The following is a 10,686-nucleotide window of genomic DNA, read 5'->3' as shown; positions in this document are numbered from 1 at the left end:
TTGCCTCTTCTCGCCCCATGTCACTCACACTTCTCAGACGCAGGAGGCCTGCGTGCAGTGCTGACCCACCTTCCTTGGAAGGGTTAGTCTGTCAACACCTTGGCTGCTTGGGGTCCAGCAGCTGTGCCTCCAACCTCACAGCCCACACCTGCCACTTAGGCAGCTCAGTGAAATCATCTCAAATGGGCCTCTGAATCAGCGCAGGTTCCCCTCAGGGGTTATCACCTCCCGCTCGGTCCTCGGCCCTGCGGTCAGCGGCTGTAGTGAGCACATGGCCCTGCGGTCAGCGGCCGTAGTGAGCACATGGCCCTGCGGTCAGCGGCCGTAGTGAGCACATGGCCCTGCGGTCAGCGGCCGTAGTGAGCACATGGCCCTGTGGTCAGCGGCTATAGTGAGCACATGGCCCTGCGGTCAGCGGCCGACTCCGTGCTGTGGCTTCCCTTATGCATCAGGCAGCTGTCCCAGGCTGCGTTCCTCACAGGACTCCCACGAAGGAACCTAGTGGTCATTCATGGACTCCATCCACTCTTGGTTTCCAGAATGCTGGAAGGAAGGCCCAGGCCTTCCAGCAGGTTGGGCTGTGCTGCGTCATCCGCCTTTCTGGGTGCTTGTTCTGTGGCCTTCAGTGGCTGCGGGGAGCCTGTGCGTGGACCGGGCCAGGCACTGGCCGTGGGACCCTGCAGTTCAGGGGCAGGGGCCAGTGGCTCAGGCTCAGCCACACCAGGTACCTCCTCCCTGCAGGGCCCCAAGCCGTGACAGCATGTGCCGCCTCCACACGCTGTTTCTGGCCGTGGTTTGCTCTCTGCACCCCCAACCCCAGGGATCCAGCCACACCAGCTGCTGGGACCAGCACACACCAGCGCCACGTTACAAAGTCAGTTTACTTTAAAATAGAAACATGTAGACCTCAACTTTACAAGGCTCTCAACAAAAGGGGCAAAGGGCCATTGATTTGAGTCCAGCAGAGGCGTCACCCCGAGCTGTGGAAGGGTACTGAGGCGCGCTCAGCCCGGCTGCCCAGCCCCTTGTGGCCTTTGGGGGTGCCCAGCGCCCGGGAGGCGCACACTTGCACCGGCAGGCGTGGGGGTGCCGAGCTCTTCGCAAACACGTCATTGCAGGGGGCGTAGGGACATTCTGGGATTTGGCAACGCAGAAGATGCACTGTGGGACCGCCTCCATGGCTCCCAAGCCCGTGGGCAGGCAGGAGGTGGCCCGAACTTGGCTCCAACGCACTGGGCAGGAGGGTCAGTCTGCGTGGGATTTCCGCCCAGGACTCTCCTCATAGGACTCCCCGAACTCATTCACTCTGCTCTTATCCACGGGATAAAGCCTGCGAGGGAGGGGCGCAGCTGGAGCCTTAGGGAGGGGCCGGTGGACTGAGTGGGCGGGGCAGAGGGTGTGGGGGTGTGGCCGGCAGACAGTGAGGCGTGACAGGGAGAAGGGCTGGAAGCCTTGGGGAGCAAGCAGAGCCGAGAGCTCATAGGGTGCTGGCTTCATGGGGAGCCCTTCGGAGCCCAGCACAGGTGGTGGTGCAGCAGGACCAGCAGCCTCCGGCCCCAGGCTCTTCTGCAGGCTCAGCTCGGGGGAGTTGGGGGGGGTCTGCATCTGAAGGAACCTCCATGGCCATTCCCTGCCCTGACAAGACCAAGTGGAGGGGTCACAGGGCCCAATGCGGGTGCCCCTCAACCTAGAGCTGCCCCTGGGGACCTTGGTGACTCAACTGGGAGCCTTGCCTCCACAGCTGGAGGGAGTGGGGACAGGACACGGTCCCGTGGGTGGTTCCTGCCAACACCACTCACCATCGCTGGTAAAGGTAGACCAGGAAGACCACATCGTCCCTGAAGCAGGCCAGCCGGTGGGATGTGGGCATGGTGATGATGAAGGCAAAGACGTCGTCGATGAAGGTGTTGAAGGCCTGTAGGGAGTTGGGGGGGCGGCCGGGGCTGCCGATGCGTAGAGCCCACTGCTGCAGACCCCACCCCTGTTGGGGCCTCCCAGGGTGGCAGCAGAGCAGGGGGCAGTGGGTCCTATACCATGTACACTCTGGGTCTGTGTCTACACTGAGGGTCTGTGTCTACACTGTGGATCTGCATTCTCCATCTACACTGAGGGTCTGCGTCTACACTGAGGGTCTGTTCTCCGTCTACACTGTGGGTCTGTGTCTACACTGAGGGTCTGTGTCTGCACTGTGGGTCTGTGGTTTCCGTCTATACTGAGATCTACATTGCAGGATGTCTGAGCACACCCCGGCTGGGGGTCCCACATCCAAGCCGGAATGCTGTCCCCAGGACCCTGGTCAAGGCCACAGCAGGGTCCACCCTGGCTCCTGGCCCTGCAGCCGCTCCCCGAGGACTGAGACTGTGACAGGGAGCCATTAACCCCAACAGAAAAGCTGCTGTCTGCCATGGACCCTCCCCAGGAAGCCCTACCTTGTAGGTGAAGGCTTTCCAGGGCAGATGTGCAACTGACTTCATCTGGGACAGGAGAGAGTGCAGTCAGCATGGGCATGCGGGCATAGGGACACGGGGGCCGCGGTCGGCGTGGGCACATGGACACGGGGGCCGTGGTCGGCGTGGGCACAGGGACACGCGGGGAGCTGCGGCTGGCGTGGGCACAGGGACAAGGGGGCCGCGGTCGGCGTGGGCACAGGGACACGGGAGCCTTGGTCGCAATGGGTCCAGGGACCCTGTCGCCTCACCTTGTAGTTCACAAACAGCTGGGGCAGCATGAAGAGGAAGCCAAAGGCGTAGACGCCTGCAAAGAGCAGAGGCCGCAGTGAGAACATGGCCACACACACCAGCGTCCACACGTGCAGTGTCCACACACCCGCCCAGGGCAGAGCCGAAAAGCTCACTGCCACAGTCCCACAGTGGGGTGACTTTGGGCACCCCTCTCCATGGGGCTGGAGGCAGAGAGGCTGTGCCCAGGGCCTGGCCTGCATCAGAGGACACTCGGCTCCTGGCCCGAGTCCAGCCGGCACTCACCATTGACAAAACTGTTGATCAACCAGGAGTACCAGCTGCAAGAGACGTGGGAGGCAGGAACGTGCTCAGACACTGATCTCTGGGCCACATCCCCTCACCCCTAGGACGGCCCCCAAGAGCCGGGCTGTGGGCCTCCGGGAAGTGCAGCCGAGCGTCTGCCAGCCTGTTCCTTTCAATACTGCCAGTCAGGGACAGGGAGGTTGGGCAGCTCCTCCTACCTCTTGTACTTGATGTTGAGCAGCGAGTAGACGGCTCCACCCACACACAGAGGATACAGCAGGTAGGATAAATACTTCATGGCCTGCAGGGAAGTGGAGATTCCCTGCTCACATTCCCACACATGGAGCCAGAGTTCATCATGCACAGTGTCACACAAGGGCCGGGGATGGACAGGGGACACCGCAATGCGGAGGGGCCTGGGTGAGCATCAGGTGGACTCAGAACACGGGGCCACCCACATGGGCACAGGCCTCAGTGGCCCCAGTCCCTACAGGGAGAGACTGGGGCTGCTGCGTGCCCCCCTGTGTCCGCCTCCTCAGGTGGCCTCCAGGCACTGAGGCCGTCACCCCACCCCTGGCCTACCTGCGTGTCATACTCCTCTGTCCTCCTCTCAGACTCGCTGTAGGTGCCAAACTAGGGGGACAAAACGCCCACGTTAGCCAATGCAGAGTCTGAGGGCACTGGCTCGTGGACCCGGCCTGGTCTGCAGGGTATGTGCACGGTGTAACTAGGTGTTGTGTGTGGGCAGAAGCCACAGTCACACGTCTGGCACATGGGAGGGCACTCTGCTCACCATGGCCACGACAGAGGGACGCCTCTATGCCAGCCTGACTTCTCACTGCCTGGGCCGTGGGCTCAGGCACCTAATCCTTCTCCCACACATCTACTCAGGCACATGTGGGCGCTGCTCTTGTGCCTGGGCCAACTGGGGTGAGCGCAGGAAGCCTGCTGCAGGCAGCTCAGGAGCTCTGCAGACCCCAGCACGGCTGCCAGCAGCTTCTGCCTCTGGCAGGTGCAAGGCTCAGTCCCTGGGTGACCAGGGGGTAACCATCAGGCTGAATGGCTGGGCCTTGGGGGGTTCGAGATTAGGGTGGACATGGGGCTAGAAGGGACTCACCTCAAATGTGGGCCGTAGGCCTCGCCACCTGACGCTCATCTTCAAAGCTTTCTTTACCTTCCACAGCTATGGGAGAGACCCAGCGCATGGAGGAAGGGCATGCTTGCACCTGTGACATCCCCACGCCCACCCTCAGTTGCAGATGCACCGCTTTGGGTCGTTTTGCACACCGAGACCAGGATGGTCACCTGGTCGGTGTCACTTGGACCTTCCTCCTCATCAGGAACTGAAAGGTAGGCCAGGCACCGTTGTCATGGCTGGCACAGCCCGCCCCGGTCACTGCCCACGCTGCAGCATCTCACTTCAAAGCTCTGTGGGCACTCACCCCCTTCTTGTGGATGCAGCAAATCCACCTGCCGGGATGTGGTCTTGAGGCCCTGGGAACTCCATCCCCACACCCCTCCCAGCAGCTGCATCTGTCTGCTCAGAACAGGATGCCCAGCCCCAGGGTGGCCGCACGGCCCCAGACACTCCTGTTGGCTCGCCTGGCCTCACCTCAATGGCAGCCCCGATGCCCGCAGGGACGAGCACCAGCAGGCTTGTCTGCTCATCCAGCAGGAACAGGAAGATGACCACCGTGCTGAAGCAGCGCCAGAGCACTGTGCGGACGGACAGTGTGTGAGGCCAGCCGGAGAACCCGGGCTCGAGGAGGCATGCTCTCACAGCCTCCACACTGCGACGCTGCGCACAGCCCCACGCCCCTCAGTGTCCACACCCCTCACAGCCTTCACAGCCTCTACACAATTCATGGCCCCTGACTCCCCTCACAGCCCCTGTAGCTCCAGCAGCTGGCCAGCCTACTTGGGAGACAAGCAGCACCCAGGGTGGCCCTGGGCTATGGGGCTGCTCTCCTGTGGCCTTGCTTCACACCTGCCGGTTCCCGTGCCAGTGTGCTTGGTGACAAGTGTCACGTATGTTCTGATACTGCACCCTGGTGTCCACGAGTGCCACACTGCACACACTGCTGCCTGTGAGAACCACTTCCTGGGGGCATGAAGCCGGGTTGGCAGGACAGCAGGCGGGGCCCTCAGGAAGTGCTTGCAGGGGCTGTGGGCCTAGTACCGGCAGCCACACCCAGCTCCCAGCCAACAAGGCAGGAGGACCGGCACCCCACCCCATGGCCACGGGACCCCCAGCTCCTCATGACCTGTGACTCCTTGCTCACCACTGAGCACCCGCTGCAACAGCCCCTGGTGCCCCAGCTACCCTGCAGAGGCCTTGGGCATGGCCACCCGGGCAGGCACGCCCCAGCACCCACCTGCCTTGGTGGACATTCCAGTCAGGCTCTTCTTTTTCTTCCAGAAGCTGATGTCATTCTTGAACGCCAGGAAGTCAAAAAGCAGCTAGAAAAGATGGAGGGTGCCATCTGCACCGCTGGCCTGCCACCCTGCCCCAGGTCGCAGGGACGCCCAGCAAGGTGGCCCCTGCTCAGCCCGAGCCTGCAGGGAAGTGGAGATTCCCTGCTCACATTCCCACACACGGAACCAGAGTTCATCATGCACACGGTGTCACACAAGGGCCGGGGATGGACGGGGACACCGCAATGAGGTGGCAGGTTCCCCCAGGCTCCCTGGCAGCCCCCCGCCATAACTCACGTGGAATGCTGCGACAAGAAAGGTCAGAGCCAGGAAGTACAAGTTGGTATCCACGAAGATGCCCTTCACCTCATCTGCGTCCTTTTCTGAAAACCCTGGGGATGGGAGGGCCAGGTGAGCTCAGGCTGGGGCCGGCCAAAACGTGAGCACGGCAGCTCCCAGACGAGGAGTGGCAGCAGGGGACCTGCACCCCAGTGTGTCCCAAGGTGGAAGACCTGCACCCCAGAGTGGGCGATCAGCGCCAGAGGCGGGGCTGCTCCGGGGCACGGCAGTGCACATGGACAATAGCAGACCCCAGCAGGCCCGGGGGCCACAGCCTCCCCCCAGCACCCACCAAACTGCTGCAGGGAGTACACGGCATCCTGCATGTGGATCCAGAAGCGCAGGCGGCCCAGCGAGATCTTGTCGTAGCTCACGGTGAGCGGCAGCTCCGTGGTGGAGCGGTTGATGACCTGCAGCAGAGCTGCCCTGAACACCTGCCCCCCGCGGGCAGCCCTGACTGCTGGGGCCCTGTGCACATGCAGGGGCTCCAGCCAGCAGACCCGCTCCTCTGCACCCCACATAGCCCCAGCAGAGGCTGCTGCATCCTGCACACACACACACACACACACACACCTGTACACACATCCCTCCAATGCAGAAACACACCTCCCCTTGTAGACCCACACACTTACACACAACTTCTGCCTGAAGACTCATACTTGTACACACACACACCTGCAGACATCAGCCACAATGTGGACACCTGCTGCTTCCTGTACACACACCCTGGCACACAACCTCCACCTTGCAGACCCCAGCCACTGTTTTGCATTCCTTGTGCACCCAAGCGGCACACACCTGCTGAGTTCAGACAGAGCCAGGTGGGCCACAGGGTGCAAGCAGCAGAGCCCCATGGTGCCTGGGGATCCTGCAGAGGAGTGGCAGGTTCCCTACCCCTCTAAGCTCAGTGTCCTGGTCTCTAAGATACAGAGGTCCCCCTCAAGCTACTGCCAGGCTAGAGTGAGGCATGGCCTAGCTCCTGGAACAGCCTGTACGTGAGCCTGGCCAGAGCCCACCCTTCACCCTGCGTTGCCTCAGCCATAGGGTGGGGACGAGGACATCGACAGGGACACAGTGGCACTGCTGGGCACGTCTGCCAGGTGTTGTGGCAGGTGTCATTAGTAGCAACCGTCATTTGGCACCACACCTTACCTCTGCGGCCTCGCCACAGCTGCCTCAGTCAGTGGGGGCCAGCTCAGGCATTCTGACACCCCTGTGCACACACCCCAGAAGCTTTGGGAGCCAGGCCAGGCCAGGGTGCCCCTCACCATGAGATCTTTCACGCGGCTGCTGAGCTGGTCTATGAAGAGGATGGGGAGGTAGTGCACTGTCTTTCCCAGCTGGATCCTGGGGGACGGGGGCCAGGTTAGCGTGGTGCTCACACACGACTGGGGAGAGGCTCAGGCCAGTCACACCTCGGCCACCCTCCCATGGCGAGGTTGGGAGACAGAAGCTCAGGCACAGCACAATATGCGAGTGTCACAGGTGATACCCTCCCTAATGAGCTCCGATCCACAGCCAGGGCCTTGGGGCTATGGGACCCGCAAATCCAAACCACCCTGCAGGAATCTGGGCCAAGGGCCAAGACTCCAAGGCACCCTCCTCCTTTATGCGGCTCCCTAGGGAACAACAGTGATGGTGTGGCTGGGCAGGGCCACCCCATGCCGCCCACTGGGAGCATGCGGACACACTTACATCTTCATGTACCGGTGCACGTCGGCAGGCAGGGAGGAGCCGTCGAACACAAAGTCATCCACCATCACGTTCAGCGTCAGCTTTGGCCTCCAGTGGGACACAGGCTCGTCCAGAGTGCTTGGTGGCTTCCTCTCCACGTCCTCCTGCTGGGGACAAGGGATGTGAGGCCGGTGCTGGGCGGGCCTGCCTACCCCTCAGACCTGCTGATGGGTGCCCTGGTAACCGGAGGAGGGCGGAGCTTGCTTAGAGCCTGAACAGGCCCGGAATTCTGGCGGGCCTGAGGCATCAGGACAGGCGGAAGCGACCTGTTTCAGCCTCCGTGTTGAGGGGAGATTAAAACCTGCTTACACGGCTCTTCCTGGCTTTTCTACCCTTTGCAGCCTCCTCCTCGTCTGCCTTCAGGGACCGGTGCACGTCGGCAGGCAGGGAGGAGTCCCACTGCACCGAGAACGGAGGCCCGGGACTGCGCTTCCCGGAATAAAAGTCATCTCAATTCTTTTCCTACATTTGGCTGATAAATTCCTTCCTTTGTGGTTGGCGAATCTTACACTGGCCACACCCGCGTTCTCAAAGGAGGCCATTGGTGGTGGCTACAGCCAGGCCACAGAACCCAGGGAGGTGTGCCTCGGGGCTGTCTGGCTGGCCTGGAGGGGACCAGCCCATGGCTGACAGGACACGAGCAAGAGTACATCCAAAGCAAATGGGAAGGGCCAGGTGCCCACTGCCTGAACCCCACAAACTCTGGGGACCTGGGGAGGACACCTGGCCTCCTGCCAAAGACCCCACATGCACACCTTCCGCCCACTCCTCCAGATCCCAGCTGGTCAAGCTGCAGTGCCCGCACCCCTTTTCCCTTATCAGAGCACCGGGCCACTCCACATACCAATCAGCTCCTGATGAAAGTAAGGAGCCAAGAGTGTCAGTGGACTGGAGGCTCATCAGCAGCCAAGAACACCTGGTGTGACCCGTCCCAACACCATCTCTCCTTCACATCTCCCTAACCCCTAATCTCCTCCCCTCTCCCTTTTTCAGGTGAGCTACGCTGCTCTTCCCTTTTGACTTTGTTCAAGTTTAATTAACAGCGAAACCAATCTTAGACTCTTAATTCCACCCAAGCTAGTGGTTAACAAAAGCTTGCATATCCTGGCCTTTGTCACCCAGGCTTTTTGGGATGTAAGTATGTATGTTCTTAGACTAGGTGTGTCATCCTGAAAGCACGGAAGGCGGCCCCAGTGTAGTTTAATAAACATTTCCCTGTTAGGCCTCTTCTCATTGTTTGATCAACCCTGACAGAGGACAGCCCTAGTGCCCAGCCCTGCACCCACATGGGGAGCCAAAAGGGTTTCCTGGCTCCTGGCTGGGTGGGAGTCCTTTGGGGAGTGAACCAAAAGGTGGAAGTCTGTCTCTGGTTTGAAAGGAGAAGGACTGAGAGGCAATCAATCCTTAAAAAAAACAACCAACATAAGGCTCGTGTGGCCCCAAGCACGAGGTCACCTGGACGGGGCTCAGACGGCACAGGCTCCGTCCACTGAGGGACCAAGAATGCCAGCCGGCCCCCACACTGCATGCCCAGCTTGGCAGACCACTGTAATGCAGAGGTGAACCCCTGGGCACCACCCTGATGTGAGTCGGGGAGAAGTGAGACCCCTGCTAGCCACAGCCACCCACACGGGCTGTCTCTACGTGCTCACCTGTGCAGCAGGCTCCGCGGCCAGTAGGCTGACCTCCTCTGGCCTGGGCACCATGTAGGTGGTCAGGGAGCTGACCAGGTGCACCTCCTTGCCGTCGTGCCAGGGCAGCACCCCAGCGTGGTGCAGGAAGATGTAGGCGTACAGTGTGCCATTGTTCCTCGTCTTCTTGGGCACAGACACGTTCACAGTCCTGGACATGCGGCGGCCGTGTCAGACCCGCCGGCTCAGAAACCCTCAGCGAAGAGCTGCCCCGCCCACCCGCCAGCTTCAGCCAGGACACACTCGATTCCAAACCCACCTGCCCCGCCCAGCAACAGCCATGGCGGTACCCGCAAGGTCATAGTGGCGGGGCAGGGAGGGAGTTGGATCAGGCTCAGGGAGAGGTGGGCACAGCCCACGGGAGTCACTCTGTGAAGCAGTCCTCAGCTCCACACCCACCACTGCCTAGTGCAGACCACAGCACCTGCTCCCCCGACTTCCGGAACCCTCAGGCCCCAGCATACGGCAAGGCTTGGGCTTTCCACGACCTTCAGCTGGCCCCAGGGAGACCAGCTCCAGCCCCCTCTGCGCCCTGGGCACCCTCAGGCACCCCTGCCCCCTCTGCGCCTGGGCACCCTCAGGCACCCCTGCCCCCTCTGCGCCTGAGCACCCTCAGGCACCGGCTCCGCACCCTCTGCGCCCTGGGCACCCTCAGGCACCCCTGCCCCCTCTGCGCCCTGGGCACCCTCAGGCACCCCTGCCCCCTCTGCGCCCTGGGCACCCTCAGGCACCCCTGCCCCCTCTGCGCCTGGGCACCCTCAGGCACCCCTGCCCCCTCTGCGCCTGAGCACCCTCAGGCACCGGCTCCGCACCCTCTGCGCCCTGGGCACCCTCAGGCACCCCTGCCCCCTCTGCGCCTGGGCACCCTCAGGCACCCCTGCCCCCTCTGCGCCTGGGCACCCTCAGGCACCGGCTCCGCACCCTCTGCGCCCTGGGCACCCTCAGGCACCGGCTCCGCACCCTCTGCGCCCTGGGCACCCTCAGGCACCCCTGCCCCCTCTGCGCCTGGGCACCCTCAGGCACCGGCTCCGCACCCTCACACCCTGGGCACCCTCACGCACCAGCTCCGAGCCTTCCCCACCTTTCGAACTTGGACTCCACGTCAAAGTCTTCCACGTTCAACACCAGGTCCACGCTGTTCTCGGCACCTAGGCTGGACCGCGTGGCTGTGTACACGCTCAGCTGCGGAGGGGGAGTGGTCAGCGCGGCGCTCCCGGCCCCGGCGCTCCCGGCACCCCGGCCCTCCCGGCCCGCCGCCCACCTGCAGCTTGGGCCGCCGCGCGAGGTAGGGCTGGATGCAGTTGGCGGAGTCGGTGCACGGGCGGGTGTAGACGATGCCGTACATGACCCAGCAGGTGTGCAGCACGTAGACCACGAACACGCCCACCACCAGGGTGGTGAAGGAGCTGCGGCCGCGCCACATGGCGCCGCCCGCCCGCCGCGCTCAGGCCCAAGCCGTCCGCCGGCCCCGCCGCCCCCGGCCGCCCGCCATGGCCGCGCTTCCGGGCCCGCGCCTGCCGGAA

General features: G+C 62.7%; 1 protein-coding gene across 2 annotated transcripts; it reads right to left on the bottom strand.

Annotated features, from left to right (window-relative positions):
• Positions 1 to 1,077: 1,077 nt before the first annotated feature.
• On the bottom strand, positions 1,078 to 10,686 carry CLPTM1L (CLPTM1 like). Of its 2 annotated transcripts, none has more exons than XM_058680106.1 (17): positions 10,425 to 10,686; positions 10,245 to 10,345; positions 9,125 to 9,314; positions 7,434 to 7,579; positions 7,007 to 7,085; positions 6,031 to 6,148; positions 5,697 to 5,791; positions 5,360 to 5,444; positions 4,597 to 4,700; positions 4,102 to 4,167; positions 3,567 to 3,617; positions 3,203 to 3,285; positions 2,985 to 3,019; positions 2,699 to 2,754; positions 2,430 to 2,474; positions 1,800 to 1,915; positions 1,078 to 1,330 (listed from the first exon to the last, which is right to left on the bottom strand). In XM_058680106.1, the coding sequence occupies exons 1-17, from the start codon at positions 10,584 to 10,586 to the stop codon at positions 1,246 to 1,248; spliced, it is 1,617 nt and encodes a 538-aa protein (XP_058536089.1). In that variant the 5' UTR covers positions 10,587 to 10,686; the 3' UTR covers positions 1,078 to 1,245. The 2 variants fall into 2 exon arrangements, with proteins under 2 accessions (XP_058536089.1, XP_058536090.1); XM_058680107.1 differs by having other exon boundaries at positions 7,434 to 7,576.

This window comes from Ochotona princeps, chromosome 23 (assembly GCF_030435755.1).
Source record: "Ochotona princeps isolate mOchPri1 chromosome 23, mOchPri1.hap1, whole genome shotgun sequence".
NCBI classification, from domain to species: domain Eukaryota; kingdom Metazoa; phylum Chordata; class Mammalia; order Lagomorpha; family Ochotonidae; genus Ochotona; species Ochotona princeps.
The sequence above is the reverse complement of the archived record's forward strand: the minus strand, read 5'-3'. Positions and strand labels throughout refer to the sequence as shown.

What these genes read in the sequence shown, in the direction of transcription:
- CLPTM1L (XM_058680106.1), bottom strand. Translation starts at nt 10,586, where the DNA reads ATGTGGCGCGGCCGCAGCTCCTTCACCACCCTGGTGGTGGGCGTGTTC. An exon ending in GTGCACCGGTACATGAAGAT is followed by an intron (nt 7,086 to 7,433) that starts GTAAGTGTGTCC and finishes CCCGTCCCCCAG; the next exon opens with GATCCAGCTGGGAAAGACAG. An exon ending in TGGAATGTCCACCAAGGCAG is followed by an intron (nt 4,701 to 5,359) that starts GTGGGTGCTGGG and finishes CCGTCCGCACAG; the next exon opens with TGCTCTGGCGCTGCTTCAGC.